The sequence below is a fragment of the Crocodylus porosus genome, unplaced genomic scaffold (assembly GCF_001723895.1).
Source record: "Crocodylus porosus isolate Cpor-Errol unplaced genomic scaffold, CroPor_comp1, whole genome shotgun sequence".
Taxonomy (NCBI): Eukaryota; Metazoa; Chordata; order Crocodylia; family Crocodylidae; genus Crocodylus; species Crocodylus porosus.
The window spans coordinates 11654326-11671181 of NW_017728943.1; the positions used below are offsets into that span (position 1 = coordinate 11654326).

At 44.1% G+C, this 16856-nt stretch overlaps 1 protein-coding gene across 3 annotated transcripts in view; it reads right to left on the bottom strand.

Annotated features, from left to right (window-relative positions):
• STXBP5L (syntaxin binding protein 5 like) overlaps positions 1-16856 on the bottom strand; it is a 379891-nt gene that overhangs the window by 25240 nt on the left and 337795 nt on the right. For all 3 annotated transcript variants that reach the window (XM_019548699.1, XM_019548698.1, XM_019548700.1), the window contains one exon: positions 8207-8377. In XM_019548699.1, the coding sequence (XP_019404244.1) occupies positions 8207-8377 (171 nt within the window). The remainder of the gene's footprint in view (positions 1-8206; positions 8378-16856) is intronic.

Genomic DNA, 16856 nt, shown 5'->3' on the forward strand with positions numbered 1-16856 from the left:
ACCCTAGAAACGATGAAACTATGAAACTCACATTTTTCAAGCAAATCACTTAATTTCATGATTTTCAGAAAAAATGCAAAATTGCAATTTAAACTAGGCCCTAGCCATAACCAAACATGACAGATTGGAAGGAAGGAAAAACACCTGAACACATCGAAGAGGCAGGCAACTTTTTGAAGACATCCAGAACACTCCTGAGAGTATTTATGAATTGATATTGTTAATACCTGCCCAATGACAACGAAAAACACCAGGAGCAGCAAAGATAGGCTTCTAGATGGTATTTCCCACTCAGCAGCCTGTGCTACTGCAGAATCATTATAGTTCAAAGACAGTAGCTATTGACAAATATGCCGTCAAAGCAATTTCTGAGCGCTGGTTCACAGAGGAGTGTACATGCACACACACAGGGTTCTCCCATGGCATCTTACTCTTGTTCTTTAGGGCAGGTCTACATTGCTCCCATATAGAGTCTAGGACCTCTGCCTTGACCTCCTGATCCTATGCAGCACATACCAAAGCCAAGGAATTGGTCACTGTAGCTAGCTGACTACAGCCCCAAGAGCAGAGCAAATCTCTGGTTCTCTTTTTAGGCGTAGTCAGTTAGCTAGACTGATAAATTGCTGGGGTTTGGTACATGCTGGGCAGGAATGGCTTGAGTGTGCTTCTTGGTAGTTTTCCCGCACTCAGAGTAGACAGGTCCTTTGTGTCAATATTTTCCTTAAGTTACAAACAAAAATCATTTTGGACTGATTTTGGACTGATGGTGCATATCTTACATAAAGAAACACATTTTGAGCCACTTCAACCACACTGAGATCCTTGTCCATGCTTGGATCTCCCCTCTTTCATGTGGAAAGTGGCCTTGGAGGATTTTGTAGCATTGTCTCTTAGGCCAGGAGAGAAGACATATTCACACTGATGTAATAGTTATACCAAGATCCATAGTGGACAGACAACCAGAATACCTGCATACAGTAGCCACTATTACAGTGCCTTGCCAGCAGCTGGTGGAGTAGCAGTAATAGCTTATTTCTCTTGAACAAATGTTTACTTCAGATAATCTGCGGAGAGACAATACTAGGCTAGCAACCTGAGGGAGGGCAGCGCGTGCCTGATAGATGGCCAAACTTCTCCCCCAAGTATACTGTGTTTTTTATTGTAGCCATGTTAGTTTAAGGACATAGGCAGGTAAAGTTCTTTAGGTAGATGTGATATCTTTTATTAGACCAACTGACTAGTTGGAAAAAAGTTCTTAGCAAGCTTTTGGGCACAGCCATCCTTCTTCAGGCACAGTACAGCCGAGACATCCTATGCCTGAAGAAGGATGGCTGCGCCCAAAAGCTTGCTAAGAACTTTTTTCCAACTACTCAGTTGGTCTAATAAAAGATATCACATCCACTCAAAGAACCTGGCCTGCCTATCACCCAAGCATACAGTTGTTCCAATATAAAAAAAACAACAACCCTTGACTCTCCTATATTTCCTGGACCATCAAAGCTATAACATCACTGACCCAGTGTCACATAGATTGGTATGGTTTTGCCAAATTCTAGTTCTGCACCACACTTCTTCACTGGATTGAACAAAATTATACCAGTGTAAGGATTTATGTAATTTGTCTGCTTCTTTTTTGCACTAGGGTAAAGGCTGATTACTCTAGAGTTAATGTGCTGTCTATCTAGACCCGCTGTGGAAGACTCCTTCTGCGGTCTGAGATCTGTGCAAGGGAAAGATCCTGGGCAGGCCAAGTGGACCAAAGTAGCATTGCCACAGAAGTTCAGTGAAAATGTTAATACAACCCCATTCTGTGCCAACTTGTTTTATCCAAAATCCTTAGGAGTTCCTGCACCCAGAAGAAGGAGGCAGCTGGGCCCAGAGCTGAGGCAGGAGCCTTATTCCTGATGTTTGATTTCAAAGGGAGCACATTAAAAAAACCAGCAGTGGTTCTCTTGCAGTATTTTTATCCCAGACAATGAATGAGAACCTAAAAATGAAAGTGATGAGGCAAGTTTCATTTTCTAAACTGAGAGCAATAAAAAAGTGTTATCTTATATAAATAATTACACAATATAAACAGCATCTGCTGCAAAATGTATGTTAGGTTGTAAAAATGTGGTCATTTTTAACAACCCAAGCTGTTATTTAGAACACAAGGAAAGGATTTTGGCTTTAAGGTATATAATTTTGAAACTCAGTTACAGTCACAGAGGACTCATTTAGGAAACGAAATGCTGAAGTGGAATTTGTTATACCAAAGGTTTCTGATAAATTACATGGTGCTAACGAGAGATATTTTAATGCACCAAAATGGAAGCAGATTTGTCAGAAGAATTAAGGGCAGAATTGTTCAGGATCAATAACAGGCTATTACCAACTGGCAAGATTCTCTTCTTACTTGTCTTGTTAGACGACAAGTTCAGAAGCCAGTGAGCTTATTAGTGCAGCTATGAAAATAACACATTTTTGAAAGCTGATAAGCCAGAAGTCGTTCTGGAAAGTTTGTCAAGTTTAAATGGCATGAGAAGCATATGAGAAATATTGTACTAGCTGTCCAGCAACAAATGTTAACAAATGACAAATCTGATCTACAAATTATTCCTTTGGAAAAAGAGGCTCTGAGGCTGAGATAATAATTGGAAGGCAGTCTGTTGGCTCAGAGAGGTATTTAAAAAAATCCTACTCATATCTGAAAAGCTTTAAAACTTTCAAGATCAAGCTAAATTCACTATCTCTCTGTCACTATGAAATATTGTAGTTGTTTCTTTCTCAAGGAGTCTGTAAAAGATCATATCATATATGAAGCAGAACAGTCTGAAGTAGCTAGATGAGCATAAGATTACATAGTTCTCCTTCTCAAGCCAATTTAACTAATGGCAGGGCTCATCAAAAGCATTTTAGGTGAGATATATCTTTGCCCAAAGGATCCCCCTCAAACCAAGAGGCAAGAAGAATCAAGAAGACGTCTTCAAGGTAATAAGGAAAAAGAATCTCTAATATAAAGTTCAACTGAAAAATAATGGATACACTGGGAATATGCAACTCTTTTTTCATTGTATGAAAAGGTCAGATCAGGTTAAATGGTTATTGTGCAATATGGAAAAATATGGTTGGTTTATTATTTTAAGCATATTGGGGTTAGGGGATGAATTTGATTATCTTATTGAATCAGTGATCCCATGGGAAAAACAGTAGGCATTGAAAGGGGAAATTAAAGTCATTAGCAGAGATTCAGTGTAGTAGGAGTCCCTCTAGAAACAGGTATCTGACTTTTCATTGAAGGATGTTTGCTACTCATGACAAGTGCTTAAAGTTACTCAGACCGTAATCCATAAAGACCCATTAAAAGTTCTTCTCACACCTAATAAGAATGGAATAAATACATTTTTACCAAATAGATGTCTTTGTTCTGACTTGGAAACACCATTTCTTTTTCTTTAATGTAGCAAGGGAATAAAATTTATACTCTGGTTCACCACTTCAGAGAACAGTCAGTCAGTTCTTGCAAATTGCATCTGCTGCTTAGTGTAGCATAAATTCCTATACTATGAGTGAAATATTGACATCCAGTCAAGAAAAGCTTAGCACAGTTTCTTAACAGCTTGGCCAAAGGGATTTCAGTCAGTCTGAACTATAATGAGTTATTCTGGACAAAGTATTTGTTCTCAATATTTTCTCTCTCAAATACTGTTGTTTTTTAAACCACATCACTTTCTGCTATAGCATTTAATATAAGCCCCCCACTGAGATGCATCAAATAGGTCAAAGCAATGCATATAAAAATTCAGGATGCATGAAGAGCTGTTGAGTGTCATTCATACAGTGCTTATCAGTTACTAAAACTGAAAAGCAAAAGAGCAAATGTGGCAGAATTCTTTTTCCAGTGTTTAACCTAAACGCATGGACATAACACCCCAGGTTTGTTTCCAAAATGCAAGTCTTTTAAAAGAACAATTTCATGCCAGTATTAACAAGACAGTATAATTCACAAACAGGCTGGTCACTGTAGTCAACTGAACAGCAGTGTTGTATGCATGCTTGAAACAGGTGTGTGCACATATATTATCCATACATATACAAGCATACTCATATACATAGAGTTTATTGTAAAATACCCTAATCAGATTAGTCTTCTATTGACATCCAGTCAAAAAAAGCGTAGCACAGTTTCTTAACAGCTTGGCCAAAGGAATTTCAGTCAGTCTGAACTATAACGATAGTTATAGTGGTAGGGAATACTGGGTAAAGTTTATTTCAGTGACATTAGTGAGAATTAAAATATTAGTGATACCATTTCACTGACACCACCAACAATTTTAAATATTCTTTTGCTGTTATCAATGAAATTTCAATGATCCTTTACTGACAAGGAAAGTTAAATAATTATCTCTGGAACGGTTTAAAACTTTATCTGATAAAACAGATCTGTATTATAATTTGCTACTTACCAACTCAGCAAGGTGCCTTGTAATCTATTATCAAAAAGTGCCATAAGAGAGCTATGTTTTATTACTGTGACTGCTAATAAGAAATTTTGAAAAAGCACTTGTGTGAATTCACAGGAGAAGGCTGTTATTATTCATTAATAGTATATAATAACCACAGACGTGTCTCAGTCCAGACCAGAACTGAACCACTGATTAGCTTAAAGTTACATTTAAGTTTGCAGAAGGCTTATTTTTTGACCAGGGCTAAATATTTCATAGATTTCACAGACATAAGGGCTGGAACGGACCTCAGAAGATTGAGTCCAGCCCCCTGCCCCAGGGGCAGGAAGTCAACTGGGGCCAAAGGATCCCAGCAAGATAAACGTCCAAACGTCTCTTGAAGGAGTCCAGAGTAGGTGCTTGCACCACATCTGGGAGGAGTCTGTTCCAGGCCTTGGGGGCTCAGACAGTAAAGTTCCTCCTTATGTTCAGCCTGAAACGGTCTTGGAAAAGTTTGTGACCATTTGACCTTGTCACCCCTTGGAGCGCTCTGGTGAACAGACGTTCCCCCAGATCCTGATGGACACCCCTTATATACTTATAGGCAACCACCACGTCCCCCCTAAGCCTGTGCTTTTCCAGGCTGAAGGGTCCCATGGCTCTCAGCCTCTCATCATAAGGCCTATTTTCTTGCCCTCTGATCATGCACGTGGCTCTTCTCTGGACTCTCTCAAGCTTCTCCACATCCTTTTTAAATTGTGGAGCACAGAATCGTATGCAGTACTCCAGTTGGGGCCTCACGAAGGCCAAGTACAGCAGGAGGATGACATCCTGGGATTTGCTTGAGAAGCATCTATGGATGCAAGCCAGAGTTTTGCTCACTTTACCAGCTGCAACATCACATTGGTGGCTCATATTCATCTTATGGTCAATCATGACCCCCAAGTCCCTTTCGGCTGTGGTGCTAGCACGCGTAGCACTGCCGAGCTTCTAAGCATGCTGCAGGTTTTTCTTCCTAAGGCGTAGTACTTTGCATTTTTCGGTGTTGAAAGTCATCAGGTTTTCATCTGCCCATTTTCTGAGCCTGTCAAGGTCGGCCTGGATCACCATCCTGTCCTCAGGTGCGGACATTTTACCCAAAAGTTTGGTGTCATCAGCGAACTTGGCCAGTCCACTTCTGATACCAATGTCCACATCATTAATGAAGATGTTAAAGAGTATATGCCCAAGGACGGAGCCTTGGGGGACCCCACTGGTCACAGCACACCACAGTGTTTGACTTCCATCAACTACCACTCTCTGGGTCTGATCTTGGGCCCAATTTCCCAGCCATTGGACTGTGATGTAGCTGAGGCCGCAGTTGGGCAGTTTTTCTATGAGATGATCATGGGATATCAGATCAAAGGCTTTTTTAAAATCAAGATATATGATGTCAATCTCTTTTTCCTTGTCCAGGTGATAGGTCACCTGGTCGTAGAAGGAGATGAAATTGGTCAGGCATGACCTACCCCCAACAAACCCGTGCTGGCTATCCCTCAGGATGTTGCCATCAGTCAGTTTGTTGGGAATGGTCTCTTTGATGATTTTTTCCAAGATCTTTCCTCGGATAGAGGTCAGGCGGATGGTCAACAGGGGACTGGAATATCATGCATTTGTTATATGTTCTTCAGAGACTATACCAAGGGAAGCAAATCTGCAGCACACAGGCCATAAAAGTTATGGGCGGCTGCTGTGTGGGGAACGTGAGCCAGAATGGATTCAGGGGCCTCAAGCCTCTGGCCACATGGAGTAGGGTAGGATGCTGCTGTGAGAGGAGGTATTAGGTGTCACTGCCAAGAGCCAGGTCAACCTGGTCCCGCAGCCACTGATGAATTCAGGGCTTTGGATCCTTGCTTGTCATTTAAAACAGTGATGGCTGCAGGACCGGGGAAAGGTTAATCTGGCTCTAGGCAGCAACACCTCTCACAGCAAGCCTCTTGCTTCTCTGCAAGGCTGAAGCTCAAGTCCCTGCCTCCATTTCTGCTACTGCAGGGTGCAGATCTTGTCAGATATGACTCCGGGGAGGGGGAGGGCTTATTTTGTGGCCCACATGCCAAAAAGATTGGCCATCATGGGACTATACTCTGACTTTGTGTTATAGACAGGTTAATGCTAAATACTTCAGCCAGCTGGGCTCTGTTGGTCTGCGGTGTGAATACATATGATCCCTGACTGCCACAGTTGTGCCAGCAGAAGCCTCTACTGTAGACATCATTGTACTGGTAAAAACTATGCTTCTTCTGGTATAACTTGTGTTACTGGTGGGCAAGGGTGGCTTTACTGTACTGGTGCAATGCACTTTCGTGCCAATGTCTGTACTGGGACTGCTTTCTCAGTATAGTATACCAGCATTCCTGTATTGGTGAAACACTCCAGCTGTAGAAGAGAGCTTTGGTGTTTTCTTCAGATTATATATATACAAAGAAACCTTTTTAGACACATGTAAAGAAGTATTTTATACAACAAAGAAGTATTTGCTACTGCTTGTATTTAAACAAAGGCATCAGTGCACATTATATGAGCAATCTTCACCTTTGCTCTCTCTTTCCTATATAATGAGTAAAAGGACTGGAGTAACACACATAAATGAGCCTTACAAGATCTGAGTCCAGCTGGGAAAGATCCCCTTGATGCAGGAACTCTTGAAGATGTGGATGGGCTACCTTACAAGGATCCCCTTGCAAGCCATGGTAGCAGGGGCAAAAAGGAAGGGAATTGCTGGGGACAGAAAGGGCATTGATTCTGAATAAACAGGCACAAGGCAGAGTAGATTCATAGGACGCTGTCAAAAGACATGCACAGAGCAGTATATAGAATGGAGAGAGTAATTTGAATATAAAAGATAGGAAGGTAGAAAGAATGAATGAAAACTAATCTGATGTCAGCTCCAGAAAGACAAAAAGGCTTGTGGCAGAACACTTGAACCTCCCTGGTCACTCCATTGCTGACCACAGGGTAGCTGTTCTTAGGCAGCAAACTTTTAAAGACTGATTTGAACTGGAAATTATGGAACAAGAAATCATCCACAGATTGTGGATTGTGTTAATTATAGTCTAAACAGGGACTATGGATTTTTATCCCATTACCTGGATTAGCTTTTGTGAGCTCTTTGTTCCTATGGCTTCTTCGCTTGTATGCCTCTTCCAGCACTGCCCTCCTCCCCACTTTCCTTCCCCATCTTCCTCTCCCTTCCTATTTTTTGCATTCAGATCACTCTCTTCATTCTATACACTGCTCTGTGCACATCCTTCCATACCATCTGATGACGTAAGCTCCAGCTCATGAAAGCTTCTGCTATCTCTCTCTCTAATTTAGTTAGTCTATCAAGGTGCAAATCTGCCCAGCCTTCTGCTTGACTGAAGACTAATATGGCTAACTACATCTCTCTGCTCATAAATAGGGTCAGGCAACGTTAAGCCACTGATGTCTCGTTATCCAAATTATTGTACATAAGCTCCCACAAGAAATTGCTTTCCTGGAGCAAAGCATCCAGGGGCATAAGGAAGGCAGGAGTTTAGTGTACCACAATCCTAGCTAGCACAGAACTCAGCAGCAGGCTGGTTAGTAACAACACTAAGACACAGGGATCGCTCTAATTCTAAACAATCAAATGAAGACAGCAGTTGGGAGCAGTGACTAAGACAGGGACCATGTTAAGTGGCGTGGAACTCCTTTGCTTTCACATCTTGTGCAAAAGGGAAACGAACACATACCTAATGAGAATGCTCACTGGCACCCACCTTCAGCTGTGACTGGTAAAGAAATCTCCATGCAGGCTGCAGACTGGGCTTTTCTGAATGGGGGCCTCCCTGGTCCTCGGCGATTGGCCTTCGAGACATCTGCACTGGAGAGTCGTTTTCCTGACCCACAAGTCTGGGAGGTTGGGCTCGTACAGTGCCCATTCACATGGTCTGTTGTAAAAATAGAAAGGTTCAAAGAAGAGCATCAGTTCTTGCCTTTAAAATGTAGGGGAGATGAAAAGGCTGATGCTTAGGAATGACTGAAGATGAATCCTCCCACAGAAAGAAGCATTTGTTCTGCAAGTACATCAGAGAGACCACTCACTGAGTGTGTCCACATGAGATGCTTAATGCACAGTAGACTGACTGACTACACATTACAGCGTCACGGCAAAACCCATGCTATTAGGCTAATGCATAGTAGTATTGCTCTCCTGCGCATTAACCTTCACGAAGAAAGCAATTGCACTAATGCGCAGTAGGGCAGCCTACTGCACATTTATTTAGTACTTTCTTTTGCAAGTACTATATTTAATGCGTAGTAGCCACTGCACATTAATGAATGTGTAGGCGCACCCACTGTTTCCTTAAAAGAGTGAATATTTTCTACATATAAAAGGGGGCAAACAACCAAAGTGTCAGCCAGTCAGGCCTGACTGACTCTTCCTGTGCATCATTTTTTCTCTGGTGTAACTCTACTGACTTGACTGAAATCCAAGAAGAGAATCAGACCCACTATTTCTAGATCAAATATTACTGTGGATATTAGCTGTGTATGCTGGAGAGTCTGAGTCCCTGAGTAGTTTCTTGATCTATGCAGACAGAGAGTTCATGGAGATATGAGTGGTAATGCTTACAGTGAGTGTCAGTGAATGTTGTGACTTCTAATATGCAGAGCATGATTTGGAAAACCAGCCTGCTTTTTTGTTCCCAAAAATAACTAAGGATTAAAATTATAATATAATATTAATAATATTATAATTATACTAGGCAGAGTTCACTGGGGTTCCAAATGATTACAGGTAGATATCCCAGGAGCAGATACACATGTGCAAATGAGGCTAACAGCTACCTGCCATTATTTGACGACATTTGGAACAGGCCACCATTTCTTCAAATGGTATATTATGTTTCTATTATATAAGTTTATTTTACTCGGCAATAGCTCATATATAACACAATGCATAAACTCCTTCTTCACCTCATACTTAATGTAACAGGAACATTACTGAATGCAATATCTGCCTCACGATGCAAGGATCTGAACTTAAATAAACATCCTTTAAGCTATTGTGAAAGGAGTACTCAAGTGTGAGAGAACACAATGTTAAATAAAATTGGAATTGGCATTTGTTGTAACTGAATCTTAAATGCGAACATCAGAGCTGAATGAGTAGTTCACAATGAATAATTTACAAGCCGAATTCCACTTCCTTCCCTAAATTGTGAAATGCCTTTGCCCTGTTTGTGAGTAAACAAATCACAGCATTTTAAACTTACTTGCTATTTCAAACCATTCTAATTTTTTTTCCACTGAATAAGTATTTGTCTGTAGATCATTCACATTTAGTGCCAGGTACACAATTTATGTCATAACTTATATAAATATCATATAATGAACAAAATACAAATTCAGAATTTGGCAACATGTACGATAATCACAAATCATAACAATGTCAATCTCATACACATAACTAAAGTCAGAACTGGACTTTTTAAGGTTTTGATTATTCAAATAATACAATTAGACTTTTAGACATTATATAGAAACTTCAAATTCCTCTTCTTTTAATAGTCCTGAAAAAGGATAAACTTTATACCAGGATAAAATGATTTTGTATATACAAAACTTTCCTATGAGAACATTTTTAAGATTGCAAAATCAAACACCCAAAAGTTAGTAAATGGATACATTAAGGCTCCCAATGAAAACTTAATTTGGCTTATTTGTACATGTGCCTAATGACAGTCTTGTCATAGAGGATCATATATTATTTTCCCACAGAAAGACTTTCTAAGCCAGGGATTCTCAACCAGGGTGCCATGAAATCCTGTCAAGGGTGTTGCAGGCTGCTGCATAATATTAGCACTGCTAGGTGTGCAAACACGTACACACGTTAAGCCCTGGGAATTCAAATTTTTTTTTTGACACATCGGTCAAAAAATTCTGATGTGTTGTGAAGTCCTGGAGTTCTTCAAAGCAGAAGAATTGCTCTATTATTTTTCTGTAGTCAAAAACTGAGTGAAAGCTATGAGCCGGCATTTTCTGAGGGGACTCTCAAGTCTAACGATTTTGAGAACCACTGGCCTAAGCCAGTCAATCCTAGCCTCTCCTCTCTCTCCCAGGCCTCAGTTCAATTCTCTCCCTAACCAGTCCCAGTCTACCTTTCCTCTTGTGGCTCCCAATCTTTTTCCCCAATGCCCAGTTGCAGTTTCCTTGCCCAACCACTCCCAAATTTCCCCAAACCAGCATCTAGTAGCAGTTTTTCTCTTCCCCTTCCAGCTCCCATTTCACAAGACCCATTGTCCCAGTCTATTCCTTTGTCTTCTCCCCTGTCTTCTGTATTTGAATCAAACTGCTTCCTTTTGCAGGCAGACAAGGCAATGAGAGTTCAGGATAGGCAAGTGCGCCCACTCCCAGCCTCCAAGTCAGCAGTGCTGCTGCAGGCAGAGGTAGGCATGCAGGGGTACAGGGGTACAGAGGGGTACAGAGATGGCCTCCACCTCACTTCACCAGGGAGGAAGCTTTTCTCAGCCAGAATGGCTGACCTGCTTGACCAGGCTTTAAACTAAGCCCACCGGGGGATGGGTGGACAACCACCAAAGCAAGCCCGCCAGCAATATCTACAAAACTAACAGGCTAGAGCACTCAAGGGATTCCACTCCTATCCCAGTCCTGGAACAGTGTCCTCTGGGGAATGTGAGGAAGCCTAGGGCTCCCAATGGGACGCTTGTGTGTCTGTACACCAGTGCCAGAAGCTTGGGGAACAAGCAGGAGGAACTGGTCCTCCTACTAAACAAGAAAGACTATGATCTCATAGGGATAACAGATACCTGGTGGGACTCCACCTATGACTGGGCCACAGGTATAGACGGCTATACCATGTATAGGAGAGATCGTGCAGATAAAAGGGGTGGGGGTGTAGCTCTCTATGTTAAGGATAGCTACACATCCCTGCAACCTGACATTAGCACCCAGGGAGGGCAACTTGAAACCCTCTGAGTTAAAATATGTGGGGAATGTGGTACAGGGGACACAATGGTAGGAGTCTATTATAGACCTTCTAACCAGGAACAAGAGATTGACCAGGAATTCTCCAGGTAACTGGCTGAGGCTACATGCTCTCAGTGCATGCTTGTCATGGGAGACTTCAACTACCCAGACATCTTGTGGAAAGAGCACTCGGCTGAATCCAAACAGTCGCAAAGCTTCCTCGCATGTGTGGACAAATTCTACCTGACACAAGAAGTCTATGGACCCACAAGACATAAAGTGCTGCTGGACCTGGTACTGGCTAAAGGGGATGATCTAGTGAGCAACTTAAAGATCACGGGAAAGCTGGGAGACAGCGACCACGAGCTAATTACTTTTACTATCTGTTGCAAAACTGGCAAGTCAGTCAGCAATGCAGAAGTCCTAGACTTTAGGAAAGCTGACTTTGATAAGCTCAGGAGGCTTATTGTCAAGGCACTAAGGGACCAAGACGCAGCAGGGAGAGGAGTCCAAGAGGAGTGGTCACTCCTTAAGGGAGTGATCCTGGAGGCACAAGGGATGTCCATCCCATCTCGGAGGAAAGGTACCAAAAGGGCACAGCAACCCCCTTCGCTCAGCAGGAAACTCGTGGACCTCCTACACCAAAAAAGAGAGGCTCATAAAGGATGGAAGATAGGAATCACCACAAAGGAGTATTACTCTGCACTGGTCCATACCTGTAGGGAGCAAACCAGGAAAGCCAAGGCTGCAACCGAACTCCACCTGGCTATACATATCAAGGACAATGAAAAGTCCTTTTTTAGATATGTGGGGAGTCAGAAGAAAAGCAAGGGTAACATTGGAGCCCTGATAAACCAAATGGGACAAATCACAACTGACACACAGGAAAAAGCTAATTTGCTTACTGGATACTTCACGTCAGTTTTTCATCAGCCCAAAGGGTCTACCCTGCCTAACAAGATGCGGGACGGCCAGGGTGAGGGTGAATTTATACCCAGCATTGGTGTAGACCTTGTAAAGGAACACCTTGAGAGGCTGGACACCTTCAAGTCAGTGGGTCCTGATAGACTGCACCCCAGAGTACTTAAGGAGCTGGCAGGAGTCATAGCCCAGCCACTGGCAAAGATTTTCAAAAACTCCTGGTGCTCAGGTGAAGTACCTGAAGATTGGAAGAAGGACAATATGGCACCCATCTTCAAGAAAGGGAGGAAAGTAGATCCAGGGAACTACAGGCCAATCAGTTTGACCTCAATCCCTGGTCAGATTCTGGAAAAAATCATCCAAGAGTCCATTCTTGACAAGTTGGATGATGGCAACATCCTGAGGGACAGCCAGCACGGGTTTGTTGCAGGTCAGTTTTGCCTGACCAATCTCATCTCCTTCTATGACCAGGTGACATATCACCTGGACAAGGGAGAAGATATTTATGTCAAATATCTGGACTTTTAAAAAGCCTTTGATCTGGTGTCCCACAATCTCCTCTTGGAAAAATTGGCCAACTGTGGTCTTGGCTACATCACAGCCCGATGGCTAGAGAATTGGTTCCAAGGCTGGACTCAGAGAGTGGTGGTCAACAGAAGCGAATCATCATGGTGCTCTGTGTCCCCCAAGGCTCTGTCCTTGGATATGTTCTCTTTAACATCTTTATCAACGATGTGGATACTAGTGTCAGCAGTGGACTGGCCAAGTTTGCCAATGACACCAAACTTTGGGGTACAGAGTCCATAACAGAGGATAGACTGGTGATCCAGGGTGACTCAGATAGGCTGAAAAAGTGGACAGATACAAACCTGATGACTTTCAATACTGACAAATGTAAGGTACTCCAGCTTAGGGAAAAAACCCTCAGTGTGCTTATAATCTTGGCAGTGCTGTGCTTCCCAGCACCAAGGGCTAAAGAGAGTTTGGGGGTCATGACTGACCACAAGATGAACATGAGCCACCAATGCGATGTCACAGCTGGTAAAGCAAACCAAACTCTGGCTTACATCCGTAGATGCTTCTCAAGTAAATCTCAGGATGTCATCCTCCTGCTGTACTTGGCCTTGGTGAGGCTGCAGCTGGACTACTGCATCCAATTCTGGGCTCCACAATTCAAGAAGGATGCGGAGAAGCTAAAGAGGGTCCAGAGGAGAGCCATGTGCATGATCAGAGGGCAGGAGAATAGGCCTTATGAAGAGAGGCTGAGAGCCATGGGGCTCTTCAGCCTGGGAAAAGGGCAGGCTCAGGGGGGACGTGGTGGCAGTCTACATCAGGGCTGTGCATCAGGATCTGAGGGAACATCTGTTCACCAGAGCACCTCAAGGAATGACAAGGACCAATGGTCACAAACTCCTCCCAGACCATTTTAGGCTGGACATAAGAAAAAACTTCTTTACTGTCCAAGCCCCCAAGGCCTGGAATAGGCTCCCTCCAGAAGTGGTGCAAGCACCTACTTTAGACTCATTCAAGAAACATTTGGATGCTTATCTTGCTGACCCCAGCTGACTTCCTGCCCTTGGGGCAGGGGGCTGGACTCCATGATCTTCCGAGGTCCCTTCCAGCCCTAATGTCTATGAAATCTATGTTGGTCCCAGAATCCCCTGCCCCCATCACATGATCCCTAGCATCAGAAAGACCATCCCTTGACTGGGAAGCACTGCCACTCTACAGGGCCTGCCCTCATGATGCATGGCCCACCCCTGGGGCCCCAAAAGGTCTTCCCCTTAGGTCATGAGGCACAGGCATGACCTATCAGGTGGTCGTGACCTCTCTAACAACTTGTCTCATCACCCTCAAATAATTAGTGAAAGTCTTAGGGGTGTTGGACCTCCCTGACACTCGGGGTCCCCACTTGGTCAGCACTGCTGCAGTACTAACCCTCACAGCTGTTGGGGGTTCCCGTTGCCAGTATTGCTGCTCCACTGTTGCCACATGCAAACTCACAAGTTGAGGTGGGGAGTGGGAGTGGAAGGCATCTGGAACCTAGTGCAGCACCTGAAGCAGGAGTCAGGGCACAGGGAGAGGAGGGGGAGGGAAGGTTTTAGGGGATGGGTCCCTCCCCAGCCCTGCAGGGACTGAACTTGCTATATGCCTCAGCCCCTGCTGTGCTTCATTGCCAGCTACAGTTTTGGGAGCTGGAGCTGCTGCAGCAAATATCTCTTGCACAGGGGATGGGGGAGGGTGGAGAGGGATGCCAGAAAGAATGACTTGGCAGGCCAGATCCAGCCTGCAGGCTGCATTTTGCCCACTCCTGGTACAGGCAGTGACACCAGGCTCAATTATAATGATCTAATTAGTTCCTAAGCCTTTCTATTGTGAGGAGTAGAATTTGCCTTACTCAGAAATTACTATAAAGGCCCTAATTTTCCTTCCAATTTTTCTGCTGCAGGTAATGAAGAAGGGTGGGTGTTGTCTCCAATACTTAGAGAATTTTGCCTCTGGAACCCAAAATGTCAGAGCTGCAAAGATTGGTGGGTCTCTGTAGCACCCCAGGGGCAGCCATGATGTCCCCAGGTGGTTATACCATTTGTGCTTTGCTCTGTCTCTAAGGTAGCCTCAATATTCTTAATAGTAGTATGGGAGGCTTGCCCAGGTTTATGAGCAAGACTTGGTCTATCTTCCTTCCAACAGATCCCCCCACTTCTCTCAACAATCCTTCCTGATATGTGGGCTCTCCTGGCCTGTACATGGCCCAGGGCACCTGTTGCCTTATTGGCTATTCACGGCCTCCAGTCTCCCCTACGACCAAGCCCATGCCTCATAGGTGCTGCCAATCAGTTTTGTGAGCAGTCTGGCCCCAGTCTCATTTCATGCCTCACCAGGCCTCTACACCCTTGTCAGTCTCTACCCCTCTTGGGCTGTACTGCTGCTTGCACCCTGCTTCTGGCAGGCTCAAGCTTCCAGTGCTTCTCAGGCACCCTGGGACCTCCTATCCTCTTCTCTTAGCGCCTTCCAGTTCACCAGTCTCTGCCCCTCTTGGGTTATGGTCCCCAGGCCCCTGTCTATGGGCCCTGATCCTGGTTCTCATCCATCTAGGGTGTGGGCCCCCAGCCCTGGTCTTGGCCATCTTGGGCTTTGGACCCCGGCCCTATTTTTTGCTCCTCTTGGGCTCCACACACACTTGAGCTACAAGCCCCTGGACCTGGTTCTTGTCCTGCCCTGGGCCCTGTCTCTACCCTGCTCAGGGCCATGGCTACACCCTGCTCTGGATGCTCTCTCCATCCTGCTCAGAATACTGGGCCTGCTGACCCTGTCTGGCTTCAGCTTCACTTTCAGCTACCAACCTGTTTAACCTAAACTGTTTCTGGGCCTCAAGCGCCAGCACCTGGCCAAGCTCACAACAAACATGCATCCCTCAGGCACTACTGGAATGTCCTCTCATGCCCAGTAATTCCAACCCAAACCACCAGTTCATACTCAAACACAACATATGCACCCTGTCTTCAACTTAAACCTAAACCTACTAGCTGGCTACTAAAACCCACCATTCATTCAGGATCCCTGTTCTCTACCAGCCCTCAGCTCCCTGTTTGTTACTGTCAGGTTTGGCAGGGTCTCAGTCATTCCTCCTGAAACAGCCATCTTGCAAAAGGATTTTTTTCTCTTTGGCCTCAAGGGCCATACTGCCTTCCCTGCTTCTGGCCGGGGTCTATATGCCTCCCAGACCCTGCCCTCTTCTGGTCAGGTGATTCCCTGGGCTGGCTACAGGTGCTTCCTGATTTGGCTTACTGGCTTAACTCCAGGATAGCTTACTGCTGCAGTAGTAGCTTGTCCTTCATGCAGGCTCTAGCTTATTTACTACTGCACAGCAAGCTGCAAGTACTCACAGCAGGTAAATCCCTGGGGACCTGTTCGCTGGCAACTCATAATGAGCAGCCTTCTCCTCCTGAGGCTCTCCCAGCTGCTCTTTCATCCTTAAAGTAACAGGAGCCCTAGGCTCCTTGTTACAGAGTCCAGGAGAGTTTCATTGCCTACTGCCACCCCCAGTGCCTTCCTAGGGGTGCAGAGAGGGAACAGAATGCCACATCTACCATCATTAACTTTTTTGATGGAGTCCCTGGGCAGCTGAGATAGTGCATCTCTTCTGACCCTTCACCACACACCCTAGTTCTGTATCAGCCCTTTGGAATATGCTAAATCCTCCATCCTCTTCATAAAGGGTAGAATCCATCTGTGTATGACAATTTTCACTTCACTGGGAATGTCTGTTTTATTATTATGTGTTTTAAAAAAACAGAAATGAGCCAAAAATTGTTACTCTTTTAAGATACCTGCATCAGGAAATGATCTATCAAAGCTGTTTATAAATATGAAATAATCATTGTTGTGAAGTGCAATATAGGGACAGATATGGTCCATTCAACTACCTTTGATTTTCTCATTAGATGAAACAAGGGCTAGTTAAGAATAAGAAACAGCCCTTTCTCCTACCACTGTTTAAGCTAAAACCTGTTA